Source organism: Aquarana catesbeiana, linkage group LG04, assembly GCF_042186555.1.
Source record: "Aquarana catesbeiana isolate 2022-GZ linkage group LG04, ASM4218655v1, whole genome shotgun sequence".
Lineage (NCBI taxonomy): Eukaryota > Metazoa > Chordata > Amphibia > Anura > Ranidae > Aquarana > Aquarana catesbeiana.
The window spans coordinates 648,302,542-648,325,748 of NC_133327.1; the positions used below are offsets into that span (position 1 = coordinate 648,302,542).

General features: G+C 43.8%; 1 protein-coding gene across 2 annotated transcripts in view; it reads right to left on the reverse strand.

Moving 5' to 3' along the window:
* HAAO (3-hydroxyanthranilate 3,4-dioxygenase) overlaps positions 1–12,609 on the reverse strand; it is an 83,707-nt gene extending 71,098 nt beyond the window's left edge. The window contains exons 1-2 of one of the 2 annotated variants that reach the window (XM_073628456.1): positions 12,378–12,609; positions 9,759–9,837 (exon numbers count right to left, since the gene is read on the reverse strand). In XM_073628456.1, coding sequence (XP_073484557.1) covers positions 9,759–9,837; positions 12,378–12,460 — 162 coding nt within the window. In that variant the 5' untranslated portion in view covers positions 12,461–12,609. The remainder of the gene's footprint in view (positions 1–9,758; positions 9,838–12,377) is intronic. The other variant, XM_073628455.1, reaches the window with a different exon arrangement.
* Between the last annotated feature and the right edge of the window lie 10,598 nt (positions 12,610–23,207).

The following is a 23,207-nucleotide window of genomic DNA, read 5'->3' on the forward strand; positions in this document are numbered from 1 at the left end:
AGCAGAGCTGGCTTGCAGTACACAGGTTAATATAGTGTTCCCTGATAGGGGCTGGGGCGGAGCCATGCTTAGAGTAGAGATTACTTAAGCAGCCAGGTGAGAGTGGCTGGCCTCTTAAGCAGAACACATGGAGAGGTAAGCTGACAGACAAACATTACTGCATATCCATGACAAGAAGCCTGTGGCCTATCCCAGGGACACCTGGCTGCTAGGCTGCCTTAGGCCTATCCAGGAGCAGGAGAAGCAGTGTAGGGTTGGGACTGCAGGACTGGAGTCCAACCGAGTTACAGAGGTTCAGCTGGACGGGGAACCAGTCATGGTCGGAGGTAATAGGGACCATCCACCTTGTTACCAGAGACTACTGTGAGTAAGCCTGAAGAAGTACCAGAGCAGTCTTCTCACCAGCCGGGGACAGTGAAAAAGTGGGAAAAAGTGGGAAAGCTTCAGTAAGTGCCAAGCCAGGGTTAGCGGGGGGTGACGCTTGAGGAGTATACAGCGGGTTAGCTGTGCAAGTGCTCAGGGAATCCAGCGGGCGGCTGAGATCTGGAAGTCTAGTGGGAGACTGGGAGCTCAGTGATTGAAGACCTACAGTGGGAAACTCTGACATAAGAGAAGAACCATACTCTCTTGCCAAGATCTATGTGTGAAATCTTTGGAAACTGTTAAAATCTTAGTTTCCATAGGAGACAGTGGTCCTGCCAATACAGAAGTTGCATCCGGCTGTAGGCTTTGAACTGTATAGCTGTCTGCCTATTGTGTCTCGGAATCTGCTAATTGTCATTGCATCTACCTAAGGGTGTCCTGGCCCTAACCCCCTCTCCCACAGTTCTGTTAAGAGACAATAAATCTTTTTTTGCATTCAAAAAGTGACTAGCGCCCATCATTTCATCTTGCATTACACCCACATTGCCTGGTAAACCACTCTACAAAGATGGATGTCAGGTCTCCCTAATTATTTCTAACAATACCTCAAACCACCATACTGAACAGCATTCATAACTAGCCCTGGTGAAGGATGGTTGCATGGCTTGCAAAATCCAACAATTAATTAAAAACCAGCACAGTAGAAGTAGATTGCAAAGCAGGATTTAATAAAGTCTCATATAAGTAAAAAGGTTACACCAATGTTCAACAGCACAATGGCCCTCTTTTTCAAGGTGTCTGTCACTTTCAAAAAGTTGTCCTGGTGTCTCTCTTAAAATCCAAACCAGAGTCTCAAACAGAAAAGAAAAAAATCGGTATAGATTTTTACTTCATTTGCACTGTTTTCCCTTTTTAAAATTATCACCAGTCCCTTATCCTAGATAATGGTCTGGTTTCAATTTTAAGGGGGGCATGGGCTCACCCCCAAATCCATTATGAAACCCTTATCAAGCATGGATAATCCTAGATATCCTAGATTGTAAGCTCTAACGAGTAGGGCCCTCTGAATCCTCCTGTATTGAATTTTATTGCAATTGTACTGTCTTTCCTAATGTTGTAAAGCACTGCGCATACTGTCGGCACGATATAAATCCTGTATAATAATAATAAAAATAATCAAAGATGTATGGTGTCTTTATTAAGTTTGCAATTTTTTATGAATGAGTAACCCTTACTCAAAACAAAAGACCAAAGCATGAAGTGACAAAATATCTGTCGCTTCCAGTTTAGTATACCATAGAGATGATCAGGGGGTGTTCTGGTCCCCTCAATAAGCTCTATGGTAACCCAGCGAAAGCACCACCTTTAGTGCCAGGTGAGACCGGAGATTTTGGAAAGGATCACTTGATCCAGTGGATAATTACCGCTCAAAACCAAATAGAGAATCGCCTGCAGATTACAAAAATAAATAATACTAGAGCTGATGCCTGTAGCTGCAGGTATCAGACCAGTATAAGCTTCCGAACCGACAAACTATATGTATGTAAGCCGGTCCAGAAGTGGATAAACAAAATTCTAATTTTTAGACTCAGAATTCAGATTTTACCAATTTTAATACATTTTGAAGGATGGCCCCAGGGCTCTTCCGTATAGTTTCTGAAAGCAAGGATCCTGGAGAACAAAAGAGTAGTAGGTAATTTTTTATGTCACACGATATTTGTGGTTTATCAAACACAAATTTTCAGTAAAAAATTCATTTTAGGACACAACTGTGTGACTTTGAATCTCAGAATTCTGACTTTGACACTCAGAATTCTGGCTTTTAATCACAGAATTCTAACTTTAAAAGTCAGAATTTTACCTTCGGAAGGACCCACCATGAGCAGGTAATAAAAAATAAATAAATAAAAAGCTATTGCGATGACTCCTTTTTCTTCCCTCCCCTTCTTCCTCCTTTCCCATCCTTCCCTTCCTATAGAGTATTCTTATGACCCTTTCAACAACATACAAATTGTTACGATTTATTGAACGATTAAGAGATGCATATCTGACGAAATAATAATGCTAGATAAAGAATGACTACTGTCTTTAAACATAGCATCAATATCCATGAATAACTGTCTGAAAGAAATGATGCATACTACGACTTTCAACTTTGAAATTGTGTACCTCTTTATTCTGTATTGCAAATACAAACAATAATAAAATGATATTTGACAAAAAAGTCAGAATTTTGTTTTGTAAATTTCTTTTAGTAAGGCACCAGGGCTCATCCATAAAAATATGTTTGGGAATTTAAACTAATCTTCAGCCCTAAAATGATTTTTACAAACGTATGCAAAAAAAAAAAAAAAAAATGCAAAAATCGTAGTAAATGAATTAAGCACAGCTGCGCTATTTTCCGGAGAGTATTTCAAGTTCACTGGTTGATCTTACTTGTCAGCTGGAATAGATCTTAAATCTCTGTTCATTTTTTAGCACACAAGAACCATTTAGCCAAAATATGAAGATGACATTTTCGGTCTTAATCAACTGATTAATGGATAATTTAATTAGTCGATTATTCTTCATTTTTATTCTCCTGAAATCCAGCGTCAGGGCAAACTTAATTATTGAAATGTGTAAGTTATCAGTCCCAAGATGTAAAAATCTTTATGCCTGTCTTACCCAGTTTCAGATAAATTACTAATTTGTAGTTCTGCATTTATTTAGCGACTTGTATTACATTTGCTGAAAAGTTTTACTTTAACTCTAGTGGTCAGTGGCACTGGAAGATCTCAGTCATTAAATAATCAGGACCCTCTTGGTGGTCCCTAACCTACCACCACCTTACTGCACTGCTATAAACTCACCCTCATGATCCAGAATATTGTTTCTCAAACTTTTATCAGTCAAGGCACCCTTTAAAATTCTACACAATCTTGTGGCACAACACAAAAAAAAAAAAGAAAAAATGTTTTACATAATTCAGAAACAACCCAGCGTTAGAGGTGATTTATTCTTCCAAAGCAAATATACCTTTGCATTCTGGTGCTGATATTTGCATTCTGACTAATATTCCAATGTTTCTCTTCTCCCTCAGTTTTTCACCTTCACTCAGCTAATGTGACCCCAGTGCAGACGGAGAGAATGAGGATGTCCTTGTTTGCCCCTACCAGGTGCCTGATGTCCACCTTATCAACCTATGACATCATTGATTATTAGGCCGCTGGTACTCAAGGTTGTAAAGCTGCACAATAAAAACTTGTGGCTTTGTGTAACAAAATAGCAGGTTTGATCCACCCATGCACTTGTTGACATTTTTTGGGCACATTTTTTGTCATTCTGCCAAGGCTACCCCCAAGAACCCAGACGGCACCCAAGGGGGCCATGGCATCCTGCTTGAAAAAGACTGACATATTGCAACACAAGAAATTAATTTTGTTCTTTATAGGCATTACCTTGCCTGGAATATAGTGTCTCTCCTTGAAAACAGAGTTTCTTTATTTATAACCCTGTACGCTTTCCCAGAAAAAATGTTTTAGACAATTTGGGGAAATTTTTAGGGATTTTGCCAAGGCACAATTGAAGAATCCAGAAGACAACCCAAGCTGATCCAGAGTGTGCTAAGCAGATTTTCTAAAAGGTAGCACTACCGAGAAAATCTACAGGCAGGGCACAGTGAGGCTCCCCACGTCTCCTGCACTCTATGATATTAGATCACAAATACAAATGGAAACATTCTTGTGCCTAGCCTCTGGGCAGTTCTGCCTCTTCTAGTTTAATTAGTGTTAGTTTTAAAATAACTGGCAATAAAAAAGGGAAAAAAAAATATTCTGTGATTTGTGCTATTTATGACACTTATGCCCCGTACACAGGGTCGGACTTTCCGACATAAAATGTGCGATCGGAGCTTGTTGTCTGAAATTCCGACCGTATGTAGGCTCCATCGGACAGTTTCCGTCGGAATTTCCGTCGCACAAAATTTGAGATCTGGTTCTCAAATTTTTTGACAACAAAATCCATTCGCGCAAATTCCGATCATGTGTACACAATTCCGACGTACAAAATGCCACGCATGCTCGGAATCAAGCAGAAGAGCCGCACTGGCTATTGAACTTCATTTTTCTCGGCTCGTCGTACGTTTTGTACGTCACCGCGTTCTCGACGTTCGGAAATTCCAACAACTTTGTGTGACTGTGTGTATGCAAGACAAGTTTGGGCCAACATCCGTCGGAAAAAAATCCATGGATTTTGTTGTCGGAATGCCCGATCAATGTCCGATTGTGTGTACGGGGCATAAAAGTGTGTTTTATTGAAAAGTCATTTTCAAATAAAATAATTTTAGGTATTTTTTTTAATGCAACACTGCAGAAACAAACACATCTAAAACAATCTACAAAAACCTTACACATGGTAAAAACAAATAACAAATAAAATCATAGCTAAGGAAAGATGGGTAGGAGGAGGTTATTAGCTCTATTTTGGGTTAAAAGAAAAGTTCAGGATTTGAAAAAACAAACTAACATTTATACTCACTTAGGTGGATGCAGCATTGGATCTGCAGGCTCTGTAGTGAGAACTAAGCAATCAAACACTGCTGATCACTCATTTCTCCTCCTCCGTGACTGCCAGTCATCGGCTCTCTCCTCCAGTGCTTTCTGGAGCGGCGGGCTGTGGAGAGGACGAGAAAGGCTAGCTCAGGCTCTCAGCGGTTTGCTGAGAGGCTGAGACAGTTGCGGATCCAGGCTTCTGAGTGGATACCGACCATATAGTCGAGATCTTTTCAGAACCTGGGCCGGCTCTGTGACATCAGCCAACAGTGGGCTCATAGGAGAAGTATGATCAAAATAGTTTTGCCCATACTTCTTCTTTTAATAATAAAGGTGTTAAACTAAAACATTTTTATATATAAAAAAAGAACACTTCTGACATAGAGCAGAACCTAGTTGTGAAACTGACAGCAGCAGAGAAAGCACACAAGGCATGCCCAAAGTATTTTGAAAAAATGTATTTTGGGTGTCATACACCAACAGTATTTAGATGAAAAGGTCTGAAGGTCTTCAATAGTTAAAGTACACATAAAATAAAATAATGAATAGACGATAATACCAAAAAAAAAAAATCATCTCATCCTCCCCTCCGGCCTAAAGAAACATACACATGACTGCAATACCATAGAAAAAAATGATGAATCAATAGGCCCATGACCAAGAACGTTTCTCTGGTTGATAGGAGACATACATCCCCCTGTCACTAGATAAATTAAAAAGAAGTGCAGTGCTAGACCTACCCAAATTAATAAATAAACTAAAATAATGTGCAAAATACAAAGTGTGCATATAAATTAGTAACTACTGCAAACAATCACAGTGACAAACACCAGGATTCAAAATCCACGCACGTGTCTTCTTTCTTTAATTAATGTTCATTATCAATGCACAAGTGACATTTTTAATTGTTATCTCAATTCAATGTGAAGGTCACTATTCTCTAGTATTTCTACTTCACCCTCAAACTAGGGCTGAGCTGCCTGTCTAACCTGAATTTTGCTTAGTTGTCAAATGGCCAAACTAAATTGGTGTTCAGCTGAATCAAACCTCCGATGTCAGCATTGATACATTACTGCATTATAGTAACACTACTCAATGTGACAGCTTCTCCTCTGGATGGTTGTTAATAAACCATCAGCCTTCAAAAGGAGGCCAGAAGTCACAGCCCCCATACCTTTCTCGTGACAAAGTCGCGTGAAGTAGTTAATATCAAACTTCTGGAAAACAAATACTGTTCTTCAAGGTTCGTCTAGCTTCACCATAGATGCTGATATAAGGGTCATGCTACTTTCCTTTATCTGGAAGGCTAGCAAAGGAAGAGGCAAATAATGGACAGATGTAATTGTCTTCTCCTTTAATTTTATTCTTTGTTTTTCTTACTTTTCTTTATTTCTTTCTTTCCCTAGAGAACGCTGTAACTTATAAAATGTTTAATTTATGCATTTTTTTGCACGCAATTAAAAAGACCATAAAAACAAAAACACTTGTACGGTCTCCCAGGACTTTTAATTGACAGCTACCAGCAGGGAAGTTTTAATTTCTTTATCGTAGCTATAGTAAGTAAGTAAACCTGATTTCATTTAGAGAAATTAAAAGAGAAGTCCGGGTTTAAAACAAAAATTAAGATTTATACTCCCCTGCCAGCTCTAAGACCAAGAACTGAACGATCAAAGACTGCTGAGCACTCAGCTCTCGGTCTGTCAGTCACCAGCTCTCTGCTCTGCTCCTCCAGCACTCTCTGAAGTGCTGGGCTGTGGAGGGGGTGGGAGCGGCAGGCTCAGGCTCTCAGCAGCTCGCTCTCTTAGGGATCTTGCAGTGCACTCCTGTGATCCCCAGGATAGCTTTGGCTGAATTCTCCTTTAATGACATTTAAGCCGGCCATACATGGATTGAATTTCAAACTTCGGATGGTTCAGCAGGGACTGGAATCAATCCATGTAAGGGCAGGCTGACTGTATTGTAAGTTGATCCTTTGATTGACTTGGGTACAACCAGCCTGTCACATTTTTACATAGATTATTGCCAGCCAGCAGTAATCATTGTGTTTTCCTGGCTGAGAAGGCTCCCCATGCCCCCCCCCACGTACAAAGTGCAGAGTTGAGAGGTGCGGTATGTACCGAGTGCAGGATTGAGGGGTGCGCTATGTGCCGAGTGCAGGGTTGAGGGATGTGCTACATACCGAGTGCAGGGTTGAGGGATGTGCTGTGTACCCCCAAGTTCTTAAAGGTTTTTCCCTTCCAAGTAGCAGGTCTAGAGCCACATATGGAACAGCGGGGCCAGGAACCCCGGTATCTGGATACAACACCCTCTATGACCAAATTTAAATTCAGTATAGCAGACTGGGCTCTGTATTTGTGTTTCTGCAAAAATATGTGCATTTATTATTTTTCCAAAAGGACTATTTAGCTTTTAATGCAAAACTGGTATAAGGATCTGCTGCCCCCTACTGTCTGTAATTGTAAGTGGTTTTGCTTCAATTTATGTGCATCACTTCCTGTCCCTGTTAGCTTGGTCAGACACCCCATATTGGAGGACTTTGATATATTCATAAAGGAGAGTTTTCAGTAAGTAGACTGAGAAAGAACTAAGCCACTTGCCCTGTCCATGGAGTTGCTGCTGTTGTATTTTTCCCCAGACCAGAAAAGACTAGTATGCAAGTATTACTATAATGTAATAGTTTAACTGCAGCTGCTATACATGTCCCCGTGACAGACAGATACTGCATCTCATCCCTGTCTTTGTTATTACTTCACATGCACAGTGACAGATAGCTAGGTATGTGCTTTTGTATATATGTAGTGGTCAATTTGCTGTATAGTAGTAAGTGAACCTGTTTATTGCAATAGAGTTTACATATCACTCTTGTTATTTTAGAAATTACTAGGGAGGAACTAAAGTGCAAAGTAGGTAGACGGACTGTGAGTTCCAGTTGTAGGATCCCCCCTGTGATCGCTGATCCTGTCTTCAGGTCTCCAACACAAAGACAGATGCCACATCATCCTCAGGGACTCCTGCAGTGGGACTGTCACGTACCTTGTGGCTGAGCCTGTCATGCAAATTGAGGCCTCTCATACGGCACCAGTTCGGGGACCACCAGAGTTGGCCAAACAGCTAAAACAGAAGATGGCAACAGGAACAGCAGACCCTTGGCTGGTAGACAGCAGGCAGCTGTAGACAGCAGCTGATTGCAGGTGCAGGAAGACTGGCGGCCCACAGCAGGAGAAGCACCAACAGGAACTTGACATTGTACAAGCAGGACAGATGAACAACTGGATGCAAGGTCGGACAAGCCAGGTCAGCAACAGACGGTCAGGTACAGGCATGGAAGGCAGGCAGAGAATCTTCAGTACAGGCAGAGGTCAGCAACACAAGATCAGGCAGATGAGCAGAAGGCAAAGCAAAAGTCCAGAGTCAAGTCAAATTCGGGGCAGGTAGCTTTCAAGCGTGGTCAGAAGCAAGCAGAGTCAAACACAGAAGTCAGCAAAATCAGATACAGGAACATGGGTACAGCTGCAGATCAAACAGCAATAAACTAGTGCAGCTGCTGCACTTATATAGGTCACTTGGCACCAGTATCAATGGTGAATTCGCCCACGTACAGCAAAATGGACATTTGCAGGGCCCCGCCTGCGCATTTGCGTGCACCTCAGAACTTCTGCTATAGCCAGCGCATTCCTGACAGGGACTTTGCTGCAACATTCAAAGGTATCTCTAGAAATAACTATATATACACCAGGGTATATGTGCGCAATTCCACCAGGACTCCTATAAGGCCCTTTGATGATAATACCTGTTTGTACATCTGATGTATGTACTATTATTAATATCTTCTTATATAAAGCTTGTATTATTTCTATATGGTTATATCGGGTAAAGTAGTTCTTCTCCCAATTACTTTGATTATATTCCTAATTAATTTCCCAGGAAGGGAATCACAGAGGCCTGTCCTGGGTGGAGGTGCTGCCAACTGTTATCGAACCCAATCTTCCACTTAGTAAAGGTGATTCTGTTCCTGTTTACATACAGGTTTAGTCCAGTATCCTGTTTGGGAAGGGCCACTTCTCATACACCCCCCTCCCCCCCAAACAAAAAAAGGGTCACACTGGTTTTCAACTAAAAAATGTATACACTTAAAAAACAATTTAAATACACCGTAATTATTGGCGTATAACACGCACCTTTATTTTAAGAGGGAAGTTTCCAGAAATAAACCTAATTTTTAAATAAAGAACTTTGAAGCAAAATAAGGGTCAGTGCCCATCTCTAAACTGATCAGTGCCCATCTACAGCCTCACTATTGCTCATCAATGCAGCGCGATCAGTGCCCACCTGCAGCCTCACCATTGCCCATTAATGCAGCTCGACCAGTGCCCACCTGCAGCCTCACCAGTGCCCATTAATGCAACCTGATCAGTGTCCGTCTGCAGCCTCACCATTACCCATCAATGCAGCCTGAGAACAGGGATCCCCTGTTTACTCGGAGGCCACTGTAATACGAAGTCCCGCCTCCTGGACCATCTCCTATGATAGACAGAACACTGGTCCAATTCCGGGACATGTGACGTCTATCACAGGATCCGGTCCAGGAGGTGGGACTTCGAATTACAGTGGCCGCCGAGTAAACAGGAGATCTCCGTTCTGTGTAATCCGGTGGTGCTTGGCCCCCTCTGAGGCAACCCAGGTAAAATATCGGCGTATAACACGCACACATGATTTTCAAGGGGAAAAAATGTGTGTTATAAGCCGATAAATACGATAATTGATCCAAAGCCATTATAGTTTCCTTTTAAAACAAACATATTATATTTAATACAATATATTATGACAATACACTACTGTATAAGAGTAAAGATGTAATATTACCTCTTCTCCTTCCTCAATGTGATAATCTTTCCTTTGGTTTGGACCTCCGACAAACATTACCTTCAGCTGATCATTGTGCCTTCAAAACAAATATAAAAATGTAATGCAAAAAATATGAGCCGAGGAATGCTCTTCTAATTAGCAATGTTCCTTCTCTCCCCAGCAGTTAATTGTTAGGCTAAAGTTGTATTCTCTATTGCTGCTGTCTTACCTTCATTGTGCTCATACCCAAATGACATCTTGAGATACTCAGATACATCAGGCATAAATTATAACCAAGATGATAGGAAAAACTGCATCCAGACCATTATAATAACATAATTCTCAACTATCGATTAGGACTGTCCCCATTTTGAGCTAAAATAGGACTGTGTTTCACCAAATGTGATAGATATCTAGTACTAGTATGATGATCTATATAACACTGTATATATAACAATGTTTAATCATTCTCAACACGAAAACATTCAATATACATCTCTCCAATACCTGCACATTCCCCTTTGTTTTGTCTTTGTAGCGCTAACCCCCAAAGGAGCCACTTGATGTGTCGGATCCCCTGTTCCTGTGCCCACACCTCTGCGAACAGCACTACTCACACTGACACACCTGGCTGGGTGGGGAATTTTTTATTGTGGATAGCTGTATATACACCCCTAAAGGCTCAAGGTGTATAGACACAGCAACTGATTAAGTAAGTCTTGCTTGCGTAAGTAAGCTTGTATATGCGTTTTTTTAAATCTGTGTGAAAGAGGCCTTAGACAGAATACAGAAAACCAGGATCAGGTATATATATAGACAGTAAGTAAATTCTGCACTTTTGCCTACAGGGGGCGCATGCACGCCTCTGGCGGGACGCTTCTGCTGTGATTATTTACAGCAGAGGTCAATCTGCGGGTGCTGGGCACTGGATGTCTGCCGGCAACTGCCGATCGTCAGGCAGAGGCACAGGTCAGAGATCTGCCTATGTAAACAAGCCATATCTCCGTTCTGACAAGGGGGAAGGAATGGATTCTGTGTCGATGCAAAACAGGGAATAAAATCCATCTCTTCCCCTGGTAAAAGCAGCATATACAATACACAAAAACACTGGCTAGGCACACAGTTAACCCTTTGATTTTTTGAGTACAGTGACAGTGCATATTTTGTAGCATTGATCACTATATTAGTGTCACTGGTTGCCGCAAAGTGTCATGGAAAGTGTATGTGTGGTGCTCAGGCTCAGCAAAGAGGGGGTATGTAGACGGTACATCCGCAGTTACTGTAATGCCCTGTACACACGGTCGGATTTTCCGACGGAAAATGTGTGATAGGACCTTGTTGTTGGAAATTCCGACCGTGCGTGGGCTCCATCACACATTTTCCATCGGAATTTCCGACACACAAAGTTTGAGAGCAGGCTATAAAATTTTCGGAAATTCCAATCGTGTGTACACAAATCCGACGCACAAAGTGCCACGCATGCTCAGAATAAATTAAGAGACGAAAGCTATTGGTTACTGCCCCGTTTATAGTCCCGATGTACGTGTTTTACGTCACCACGCTCAGAATGTTCCCACAACTTTGTGTGACCGTGTGTATGCATTTATACAGCGATCAGAGCTAAAAATAGCCACTGATTACTGTATAAAGTAAGGGGGGGGGGGCGATCAAGAGGTTAAGTGCTGGACTGACTGGAGGAGGAGAGAGATCGCTGTTCCTGATCACTATGCCCCACAGCTACTCCCCTTTGTTCCACTTGACCCTCCCTTCTAGATTGTAAGCTCTAATGATCCCTCCTGTATTGAATTGTATTGTAATTGTACTGTCTTACCCGATGTTGTAAAGCGCTGCACAAACTGTTGGCGCTATATAAATCCCGTATAATAATAATAATAATATTGTCTCTCTAACTTCCTTGTCAGAATGGGGATCTGTCTGTTTACATTGACAGATCTCCGTTCTGGCTCTTGTTCCTGCGATCGCGGGTGGCCAGCGGACATCTCAGCCGCCCACATCAGGTCCCCCGCCGTACAGCCGGCACGCGCCCTCTACGGCTTCTTAAGAAGCTTGATGTACACAGTGATTTGTGGGAACGTGCCAACCTGCCACTGTATAACGACAGTGGCTGGTCGGCAAGTGGTTAAATTGTTGGGCTTTTTTTGTTTATTTATAAAAAAAAAAAAAATAAAACACAGAGGTGATCAAATACCACCATGAAAGCTCTATTTGTGGGGAAAGAAGGACACAATTTTTATTTAGGTACAGCGCTGCATGACCGCGTAATTGTCAGTTAAAGTAGTGCAGTGCCATATAGCAAACAATGGCCTGGTCAGGAAGGGGGGGGGGCGGGTAAATCTTTCGAAGTGGTAATGTATGTAAACTGCATAAAAAGGAATGTCTAAATGAGCACTAAAACTACATAAAATCCATGCAAAATCACATGTACAAAGGGCAAATACTTTAGTTTCACTTTACAAACATTCCATGCCATAAAACATGGACTGTTGATAGACACAACACACACATACATAAAACTGGTATTATGTGTGTCAATTTTATTCTTTGTACACAGAATCCATTTTCACGCACAAATTCAAAACCTTCATTCTTATTGATGTCGGAAATCGATGTACTTACATGAGTTTGTTGCACACAGGTGGTAAGAAATCAGCTTTGTTCTTTTCTATCCATTTGGTTACATTAATTGGCTGGAATTCCATGACCGCAGGCAGAACTCCTTATAGCTCAGTTTTGACTCACAGATTGGACAGGCAGTGTGGAATCTGGTCACTGATCCTGGAATTGTAAAGACCACTGCATGTTTACTGAACAAAGTTCAAAAGAGGCAAAGGTAAAAGGCAGACAGAAACAGAAAACTTGCAGCATAAAAAGACCGAGTGCTCCATTGAGTCCGCCCCTTTTTTATTTTTTGTATTTCTTCATATTTTTGTCTGAAGATAAATCGTTGTTTGTCCAAAGCATGTCTATATTCACTTACTATAACATCTGCTGGACGTCTGTCCCAAGGATCCACTACTCTTTCTTTAAAAAAAATACTTTCTAGGCTCAGGTTTTAATTTTTCCTCCTGCTACATTGAGATCACGTGCCCGTGTTCTTGATTTTAGCTGCCGGTTGATAATACTGTCCTCCTGAACCTTATTCACACCCTTAAGCTGGATACACACATAGCATGGTCTTCTTGCGGACTGCTTGGTGGGGATGAGCTTCGAGTCGAACATTGGCCGTTCGACTCTTTCGTCGAATTGTGAACATTATGAGCCGTTGGAGCCAAATTCGAGTGGCGCGCCACGGCCCATAATTCACTGCGGCATCGCAGTGCATTGCTGGCTGATGATTGGCCAAGCATGCACTATGACCCGCATGCTTTGGCCAATCACAGCGCTGTAAGAATGGAGAGCCATAATTGGCCAAAGGCAGGGTGGCTTTGGCCAATTATGCCTCAGGGGATTTAGTACACGCCCCACACTATATAAGGCCGCCTGCACGTCGGCCCTGTGTAGTGTGTTCCGGCGTGCTGAGAGAGAGAGAGACAGTGTCATTTCATTTGAGTTAGATAGAGTAGGCAGGCGAGTCAGTTAGCTGTAGTCAGTGTATTGTGTATATATATGCATCCCAGGTGTTGTGTGTGTATATATATATATATATATATATATATATATATATATACTGTATTCAGTTTAGCTAGATCCGTTCCTGTTATTCTCTTCCTAATATACTTACAGGCAGGCAGCTTCAGCATTTTCAGTCAGTGTACTGTATCCTGTGCAGTGTGCAACTAAAGCTAACTGCAGACAATTGCTGGTGTTCTCTTCCTAGTAATACCTCAGGCAGGCAGTTGATTCAGCTAGCTGCAGTATATTAGTGTACTGTATACTGGGCACAGTGTGCAACTAAAGCTAACTGCAGCCAATTGCTGGTGTTCCCTTCCGAATATACTTACAGACAGGCAGCTGCAGTATTTTCAGTCAGTGTACTGTATCCTGTGCACAGTTTGAAATTAAAGCTAACTGCAGACAATTGCTGGTGTTCTCTTCCTAATAATACCATAGGCAGGCAACTGCAGTATTTTCAGTCAGTGTACTGTATCCTGTGAACAGTGTGCAACCAAAGCTAACTGCAGCCAATTGCTGGTGTTCTCTTCCTAATATACTTACAGGCAGGCAGCTGCAGTATTTTCAGTCAGTGTACTGTATCCTGCGCACAGTGTGCAACTAAAGCTAACTGCAGCCAATTGCTAGTGTTCTCTTCCTAATATACTTACAGGCAGGCAGCTGCAGTCTTTTCAGTCAGTGTACTGTATCCTGCGCACAGTGTGCAACTAAAGCTAACTGCAGACAATTGCTGGTGTTCTCTTCCTAATAATACCTCAGGCAGGCAGTTGATTCAGCTAGCTACAGTATATTAGTGTACTGTAGGGATGAGCTTCGAACATCGGCTGTTCGCCAGTTCACCGAAGAGCGAACAGTTTGGGGTGTTCGCGGCAAATTCAAAAGCCGCGGAACACCCTTTAAAAGTCTATGGGAGAAATCAAAAGTGCTAATTTTAAAGGCTTATGTGCATGGTATTGTCATAAAAAGTGTTTGCGGACCTGGGTCCTGCCCCAGGAGACATGGATCAATGCAAAAAAAAGTTTTAAAAACGGACGTTTTTTCGGGAGCAGTGATTTTAAAAATGCTTAAAGTGAAACAATAAAAGTGTAATATTCCTTTCAATTTCGTACCTGGGGGGTGTCTATATCATGCATGTAAAGGGGCGCATGTTTCCTGTGTTTAGAACAGTCTAACAGCAAAATGACATTTCAAAGGAAAAAAAGTAATTTAAAACTACTCGTGGCTATTAATGAATTGTCGGTCCGACAATACACATAAAAGTTCATTGATAAAAACGGCATGGGATTTCCCCACAGGGGAACCCCGAACCAAAATTTAAATGGCGTGGGGGTCCCCCTAAATTCCATACTAGGCCCTTCAGGTCTGGTATGGATATTAAGGGGAATCCGGGCCAAAATTAAAAAAAAAAAAAATGACGTGGGGGTCCCCCTCAAAATGTATACCAGACCCTTCAGGTAACATAACGGGTGACTCCGCCCCCCTCTGACGTCACGGGGAATGCCACAGGGAAGTCCCCGACAAGTCCCCGTGCGTCGGGGGGCAGGGTGACCGGGTGGCCCCGCCCTCCATTATTTAAGAACTGCCAGAAGACCGTCACACAGCGGGAGCCTCCCTTCATGGATGCGGAGCGGCCCGAGAAGAAGAAGGGAAGAAGATGCCACGGAGGAAGATGCCGGATGAGAACACTGGAGGAAGAACCAGAAGAACCAGAAGAACCAGAAGAAGAAGATGGAGGAAGAAACCGAAGGAAGATAGGAGAAAGAAGAGAGAAGAAAGAAGATGGAAAAAAGAAGACTTTAAATAAAGGAATTGTCAAAAACTGTCTCTTGTCATTTTTAACATTTTTGACAGTTTTTTTGTGAAATGGTAGGGGTGTTTTTGTACCCCCTTACCATTTCACACAGGGGGGGCGGGATCTGGGGGTCCCCTTGTTAAAGGGGGCTTCCAGATTCCGATAAGCCCCCTGTCCGCAGACCCCCACAACCACCGGGCAAGGGTTGTGGGGATGAGGACCTTGTCCCCATCAACATGGGGAGAAGGTGCTTTGGGGGGCTACCCCAAAGCACCCTCCCAATGTTGAGGGCATGTGGCCTGGTACGGTTCAGGGGGGGGCGCTCTCTCGTCCCCCCCTCTTTTCCTGCGGCCTGCCAGATTGCATGCTCGGATAAGGGTCTGGTATGGATTTTTGGGGGGACTCCACGCCATTTTTAAAAAAAATTTTGGCGCGGGGTTCCCCTTAAAATCCATACCAGACCTGAAGGGCCTGGTATGGAATTTAGGGGGACCCCCACGCCATTTTTTTTTTAAATTTTGGTTCGGGGTTCCCCTGTGGGGAATTCTCATGCCGTTTTTACGATGAACTTTTATGTGTATTGTCATACCGACAATTCATTAATACCTGCGAGTAGTTTTAAATGACTTTTTTTCCTTTGAAATGTCATTTTGCTGTCAGACTGTTCTAAACACGGGAAACATGCGCCCCTTTACAGGCATACTATAGACACCCCCAGGTACAAAATTTAAAGGAATATTACACTTTTATTATTTCACTTTTAGCATTACTAAAATCACTGCTCCCGAAAAAACTGCAGTTTTTAAAACTTTTTTTTGCATTGATCCATGTCCCCTGGGGCAGGACCCAGGTCCCCAAACACTTTTTATGACAATAACTTGCATATAAGCCTTTAAAATTAGCACTTTTGAATAATCATGTTCGAGTCCCATAGACTTTAACGGTGTTCAAACAAATTTTTTGCCTGTTCGCATGTTCTGGTGCGAACCGAACAGGGGAGTGTTCGGCTCATCCCTAGTGTACTGTATACTGGGTACAGTGTGCAACTAATGCTAACTGCAGCCGATTGCTGGTGTTCTCTTCCTAATATACTTACAGACAGGCAGCTGCAGTACTTTCAGTCAGTGTACTGTATCCTGTGCACAGTGTGCAACTAAAGCTAACTGCAGCCAATTGCTGGTGTTCTCTTTCTAATATTACCTCAGGCAGGCAGCTGCAGTATTTTCAGTCAGTGTACTGTATCCTGTGCAGTGTGCAACTAAAGCTAACTACAGACAATTGCTGGTGTCCTCTTCCTAATAACACCTCAGGCAGACAGTTGATTCAGCTAGCTGCAGACAATTGCTGGTGTTCTCTTTCTAATAGTACTACAGGCAGGCAGGCGATTCAGCTAGCTGCAGTATAATCAGTATATATATATACATCCCAGCTTTGTGCGGCTACATCATTTCGTTTAATTGTATAAACTGCTCATTTTTCTGTTTCTTTTAACTTGTAGCACTTTGAGATCTTTATGATGAAAAGGGCACTTTAAATAAAATGTATTATTATTATTATTATTATTACATCTCACTGCAGGCCATTTCTTGTGTACCTATTCCAATACATCAAAGACAGTATGTCTGGAAGGCCAACAAAGAGAGGCAGACAGTCACAGGCCAATAAAAGAGGACAAGCAGGCTCTGTGTCTAGAGGCAACAGTGCTGGTCATGGACACGGTGCATCCTCATTAGTACGTGGCCGTGGGGCATGCTTGTCCTTTTTCTCTGCAGCTGGCCGTGTTGAGCCACAACATGCTGAAGAGTTATTAGAGTGGATGACCAAGCCTCATCCTCCTCATCCTCCTCATCCTCTGTCACCCAGGCTACCTTGGCTGCCAATGCAGGTGCCAAAGTGGCCTATTCCTTGGACTCAAGGTCATCATCAGTTACTCCTTCCCTAGCCCCACCGGAGGAGTCCCCCGAACTGTTCGACCACAGTGTCAGGTACATTCTGCAGGAGGATGCGCGGCGTTTTGAAGGCTCTGAAGATGGTACCCAGCTTGAGAAAGGCAGTAACATGAGCCCAGAGAGAGAGGTTGCCCAAGAAGGACAACAAACTGGCAGTCATGTTCCCCCAGCTGCAGCATACTGAAAGTTTGGTCCAGTGACGAGGAGGGAGGGGATGATGAGCTCACATACTCTACGTGGGTGCCTGATAGGAGAGAGAAGGAGGAGGCGGAGGAGGAGGAGGCACATCTCCAACGAAGAAGGATGCTCTCCAGGGGTCAGTTTAAGGGCAGCCAACCGACTGCATCACACCGCAGAGCTCTGCAAGTGCAGGGTGCTGGTGACTCTGCTCGTTATTCCAAAAGTTCTTCGGTGTGGGCCTTTTTTGAGACGTGTGCAGCAGATCGCACCGTTGCTATTTGCAACATATGTCTGAAGCGTATCAAGCGTGGACTAGACAGCAAGCGCTTGGGCACCACATGCTTAATCAGACATATGTCGAGCTCCCATGCAGCCCGTTGGCGACACTACCTAAAAGACCCACACCAAAGAACAAGCTGACCTCTTCTTGCTCCTCCTTATCAGCTGGGATCTCCAACCCAACTATACCTTGAGTCCTCTCAGAAACCTGCACTGAGAGGAATGAAGGTGTAGAATTAGGTGTGCCACTGCCAAGTACTTGCGGGAAATCTGCTATCGGTACACCAACGTCCGATTCTAGCAGGCAGATTTCCCTACCCCAGTTGCTCCACCGGCGAAAGAAGTTCATGCCCAGCGGTTGAATGCTAGCTTGGCTAAATTGCTAGCACTTCAACTGCTGCCTTTTCAGTTGGTAGATTCTACCCCCTTCCGTGAGTTTGTGGAATGTGCGGTACCTCAGTGGCAGATTCCCAAACGCCACTTTTTTTCACGGAAGGCGATTCCGGCTCTCTACCTGCATGTGGAAGGCAATGTCCATGCCTCGCTGGACAGAGCGGTCAGCGGTAAGGTGCATATTACCAAAGCCTGCGGAAGGATCCTCATATTCGTGGTATCAAGGAGAAGGACCAATACTGGCTGGCAACCCTCCTTGATCCATGTTACAAGGGTAAGGTTGCGGACCTTATCTTGCCGTCTCAGAGGGAGCAGAGGATGAAACATCTTTTCGGAGGCCTTGCAGAAAGGTTTGTGCAACTCGTTTCCAGAGCCTGGGAGGTTACAATTTCCTGGTCCTCCTGGACAACGTGTTACTGAGGCATCGGTCAGTCACAGAAGGAGCGGTGGAGAAGGTGGCTGTCTGACCGATGTGTTCAGACAATTTTTTAGTCCGCAGCCCCAAGGTATGATCGGTTCCAGCAACCATCGCCAGAGTCTGATTCACATGGTGCAAGAATACCTAGGGGCAAGATCAGACTTGGACACATTTCCCACCGAAAATCCTCTGGGTTACTGGGTCTTGAGGATGGATCACTGGCCAGAGCTTGCACAGTATGCAATTGAGCTACTGGCCTGTCCTGCATCCAGCGTTCTTTCGGAACGCACATTCAGTGCTGCTGGAGGCTTTGTAATCGGTCACAGGGTGCGTCTGTCCACTGAATCGGTCGATCGGCTGACCTTCATAAAAATGAATCAGTCTTGGATCACCAACTACCAAGCACCTGATGCTGATGTAACCGAATAATTTTTTTTTTAATGTGAGATCCCTTCAAGACTGCCTATGCTGATGCTGAGTGACTATCCTGCTATGCTGAGTGACAATCCTCTTCCTCCTCAATGTTCATGCTGATAGCTTTTAAGAACATGTTTGGTTCAGTGGCTAAGGCCCAATTTTTCTGCCTCTGTTTAACAGGGATGTGTAATTACAATTTTTGATGCAATACTTTGCAGCAGGGCTCATTCTTGCGCTCCAACTAGAGTATCTGTGAGGGGTTGCAGTGTTGTGGCACCAGCACCAGTGCCCAAGGCCCAATTTTTCTGCCTTTGTTTAACAGGGCCGTGTAATTACAATTTTTGATGCAATACTTTTCAGCAGGGCTCATTCCTGCGCTCCAACTAGAGTATCTGTGAGGGGTTGCAGTGTTGTGGCAACAGCACCAGTGCCCAAGGCCCAATTTTTCTGCCCCTGTTTGAAAGGGGCGTGTAATTACAATTTTTGATCTAATATTTCACAGCAGGGCCCGTTCCTGCGCCCACCAAGAGTAACTGTGATTCCTTACAGTGTTGTGGCAACACCATCACACCGTCCACCACCAAAGGCCCAATTTTTCTGATCCTGTTCAAGAGGGGCATGTAATTACAATTCTTGATCTAATATTTCACAGCAGGGCCCATTCCTGTGCCCACCAAGAGTAACTGTGATACCTTACAGGGTTGTGGCAAGACCAAAACACCGTCCACCACCAAAGGCCCAATTTTTCTGACTCTGTTCAACAGGGGCATGTAATTACTATTCTTGATCTAATATTTAACAGCAGGGCCCGTTCCTGCACCCACCAAGAGTAACTGTGAGGGCTTACAGTGTTGTGGCAACACCAACACCTAAGGCCCAAATTTCTGCAGAGTATATAGGGCAGGCCCCTACTTTCAAACATCCAACTTACAAACGACTCCTACTTGCAAACGGAAGGAGACAACAGGAAGTGAGAGGAAATCTACCCCTAGGAAGGGAAATTCTCTCCTGTAAGAGTTCCTTGTTTCACTAAAAACCCCAAAGTTTCAAAATACAATTGTCATTGGGAAAGAAAGTGAGGTGAAATCTTCTGAACAGGTGCACAGACAGCAAAACAAATGTTACAGGGGTGATAATCCTTCCCCATGTTTTCCAAAAAGCTTAAAAATAGATTTTTTGGCTGGAGCTACTCGTAAAGAATGTACCAGTTCAAAATTAGAAACAGATTCTACTTAAGAACAAACCTACAGTCCCTGTCTTGTTTGCACTGCCTGTATACTGCTGTTCAGAGTATATAGGGCCTGGGGGCCCAACGTCTTTCCTTTTTTTTTATTTGGGTGCGGGGTTCCCCTTAATATCCATACAAGACCCAAAGGGGCTGGTAATGGGCTGGGGGGGTTCTCAATGATTTTCATCTATATTGCCAGGACCAGACATGACATTAAAGCCGCAAGCAGTTTTAAATGACTTTTTTCCTTTAGAAATGTCATTTTGAGCAGGGACTGTTCTAAACACGGGAAACACGCGCCACTTTACAGGCATACTATAGACACCCCCCTGGCACGATATTTAAAGGAATATTTCACTTTTATTTTTTCACTTTAAGCATCATTAAAATCACTGCTCCCGAAAAAACGTCCGTTTTTAAAACTTTTTTTGCAATGATACATGTCTCCTGGGGCAGGACCCAGGTCCCCAAACCCTTTTAAGGACAATAACTTGCATATTGGCCTTTAAAATTCGCACTTTTCATTTCTCACGTTCAAATCCCATAGACTTTAACGGGGTTCGAAAGTTTGCGTGAACTTTCGGTCCGTTCGAATGTTCTGATGCGAACCAAACCAGGGGGTGTTCGGCTCATCCCTACTGCTTGGATTTACCTGCTCATCAGCATCACCATGACCCTGTGAACCTTACAACCAGTGGCGGCCCGTCCATAGGGGGCGCATGAGTGCCGCCCCCCCCCCCCCCCAAAGCTATTCACACAAAAAAGGTCACTTTAAGAGTGACCAGGCGCCGGACACAACAGTCTATGGGAAGCTTCCCAGCTTGCAATCAGCTGATTGCAAGCTGGAAAGCTGATTTGCCCGTGTTCAGAGCATGTGCAGGGTGCAAGCATTGCGCCCGCAAACACTCCCACTCTTCAATGATTAGTTTCTGCCATTTTTTTCTTTATTGGCGGGGACCGGAGGACGATGGGCGGCCCTTTTCCGGAGTCACTTCCGGTTTCCCGGCTCGCTGTGCTGTGGACTGGGCATCTAGTAGAAACATGGAAACATTAGAAACATGCTGGAGTTTCTACTCCTTTACCTCCCTGGGACTCGCTACTCTGGGCGCATAGGACCCTTCACAGCATGGGACTGAATTCCCCTGGAGCAGCCGGCAGCAGAGATGGAAGTCACGATGACGATCACACAGTAAGTGTCTGGAAGGGGGAACGGCCAGCCTCTGCTCTACTGAGAAGATTGTCAGGTGAGGGATCAGGGAACAAGTGCATTGTCTATAGAGAGGTGAGAAATGAAGCCAGCAGTGAGTGTGCAGCTGGTTACTCACTTTCTCCACTTCCCCCTCTCCCTAACCTGCCTGCTTGGAATGCCATGGCCATGCTGGAACAATCACACCTGGCTGTGAGGGGACCACGAGAGTGTTTAGGAGGGGAGGGGTTAACCTGTCAGTGTGTTTGTACATGTCTACTGCCTGTGTGTGCATACCTCCCAACTTTTTGAGATGGGAATGAGGGACACCTATCAGCAAAAGTATGCAGGCATAGGACACACCCCTTGCCACACCCCTTAAAGATGACCCTTTTTCCCCACAAATAGAGCTTTCTTTTGGTGGTATTTGATCATCTCTGCAGTTTTTATTTTTTTCATCATAAACAAAAAAAAGAGCGACAATTTTGAAAAAAAAAAAAACAAACAATATTTTTTACTTTCTGGTATAAAACATCCAGTAAAAAAATTGAAAAAAAAAACAAATAAAACAAACAAAACATAAATTTAGTCCAATATTTATTTTGCTACATTTTTTGGTACATCCCAATTTTTTTTATTATTTTTTTGTGAATAGCTTGGGAGGGAGGGGGGGGGGCAGCCCCTGTGGACGGGTCGCCACTGCCAAGGACACTCCACTTCATTCCAGGGACACAGGGACACTCCACTTCATTCCAGGGACACAGGGACACTCCACTTCATTCCAGGGACGCTCCACTTCATTCCAGGGACATAGGGACACTCCACTTTATTCCAGGGACACAGGGACACTCCACATCATTCCAGGGACACTCCACATCATTCCAGGGACACTCCACATCATTCCAGGGACGCTCCACATCATTCCAGGGACACTCCACATCATTCCAGGGACGCTCCACTTCATTCCAGGAAAACTCCACTTCATTCTAGGGACACACCACTTCATTCCAGGGATGCTCCACTTCATTCCAGGGACACATCACTTCAGGTGTGAATGGGTGTGTCACGCTAAAATGTGCTTTTTGACATGGTTTTTCATGCGACAAACGTGCCCAAAAAATCAGGGTATCAGGGGAGCAGTGACAGCCCAGGCTGGAGGCTCCTTTTGCAGGTAAGGACCTGGAGAGGTTTGTTTGCGCCCCCCCCAACCCACTTCCAACCCACCTGACACTCTGGGTTCAGACATCTTTCCACAAGCACTTTTAAATGACATGTCACACAAGTCAATATATTTACATTATATCAGCTTTTACTGAAGTAAGAAAAGTAGTATTACTTTACAAAAGGGAGGCAATAGATCAACCGAGTTCTGGATAACAGCCCAGAACTTAGGAATTCCCCCAAAGACAGCTTAAGAACAGTTTACCAGTGGGAGAATTCAATACACATGCATGTACAATGAGATACCACCTGAAGCATGACCTGTAGGACAGTAAAGGGTTAAGTGTTTAATGCAAGTAGTTAGACTCTAATGCCCCGTACACACGTTGGACATTGATCGGACATTCCGACAACAAAATCCATGGATTTTTTCCGACGGATGTTGGCTCAAACTTGTTTTGCGTACACACGGTCGCACAAAGTTGTCGGAATTTCCGATCGCCAAGAACGCGGTGACGCACACCACGTACGACGAGATTAGAAAAGGCCATTTCAGAACCAAGCGCGGCACCCTTTGGGCACCTTTTGCTAATCTCGTGTTAGTAAAAGTTTGGTGAGAGACGATTCGCGCTTTTTCAGACTCGTGGTTTTCAGATCGTTTTCTGCTGTTCAGTTTGTGCTTGTGGGTTTGTATCTGCTCTTCAGTGCGTGCAGTCAGTTCGTATTGTACTATTCAGTGCGATCTTGTCCGCTCGTTACTGTTTTTCAGGCCGCTCTTCACAGGCCTTGCTGTTCTTCAGTGCGTTCTGTTAATTCGTTCTGAGCAGCCGA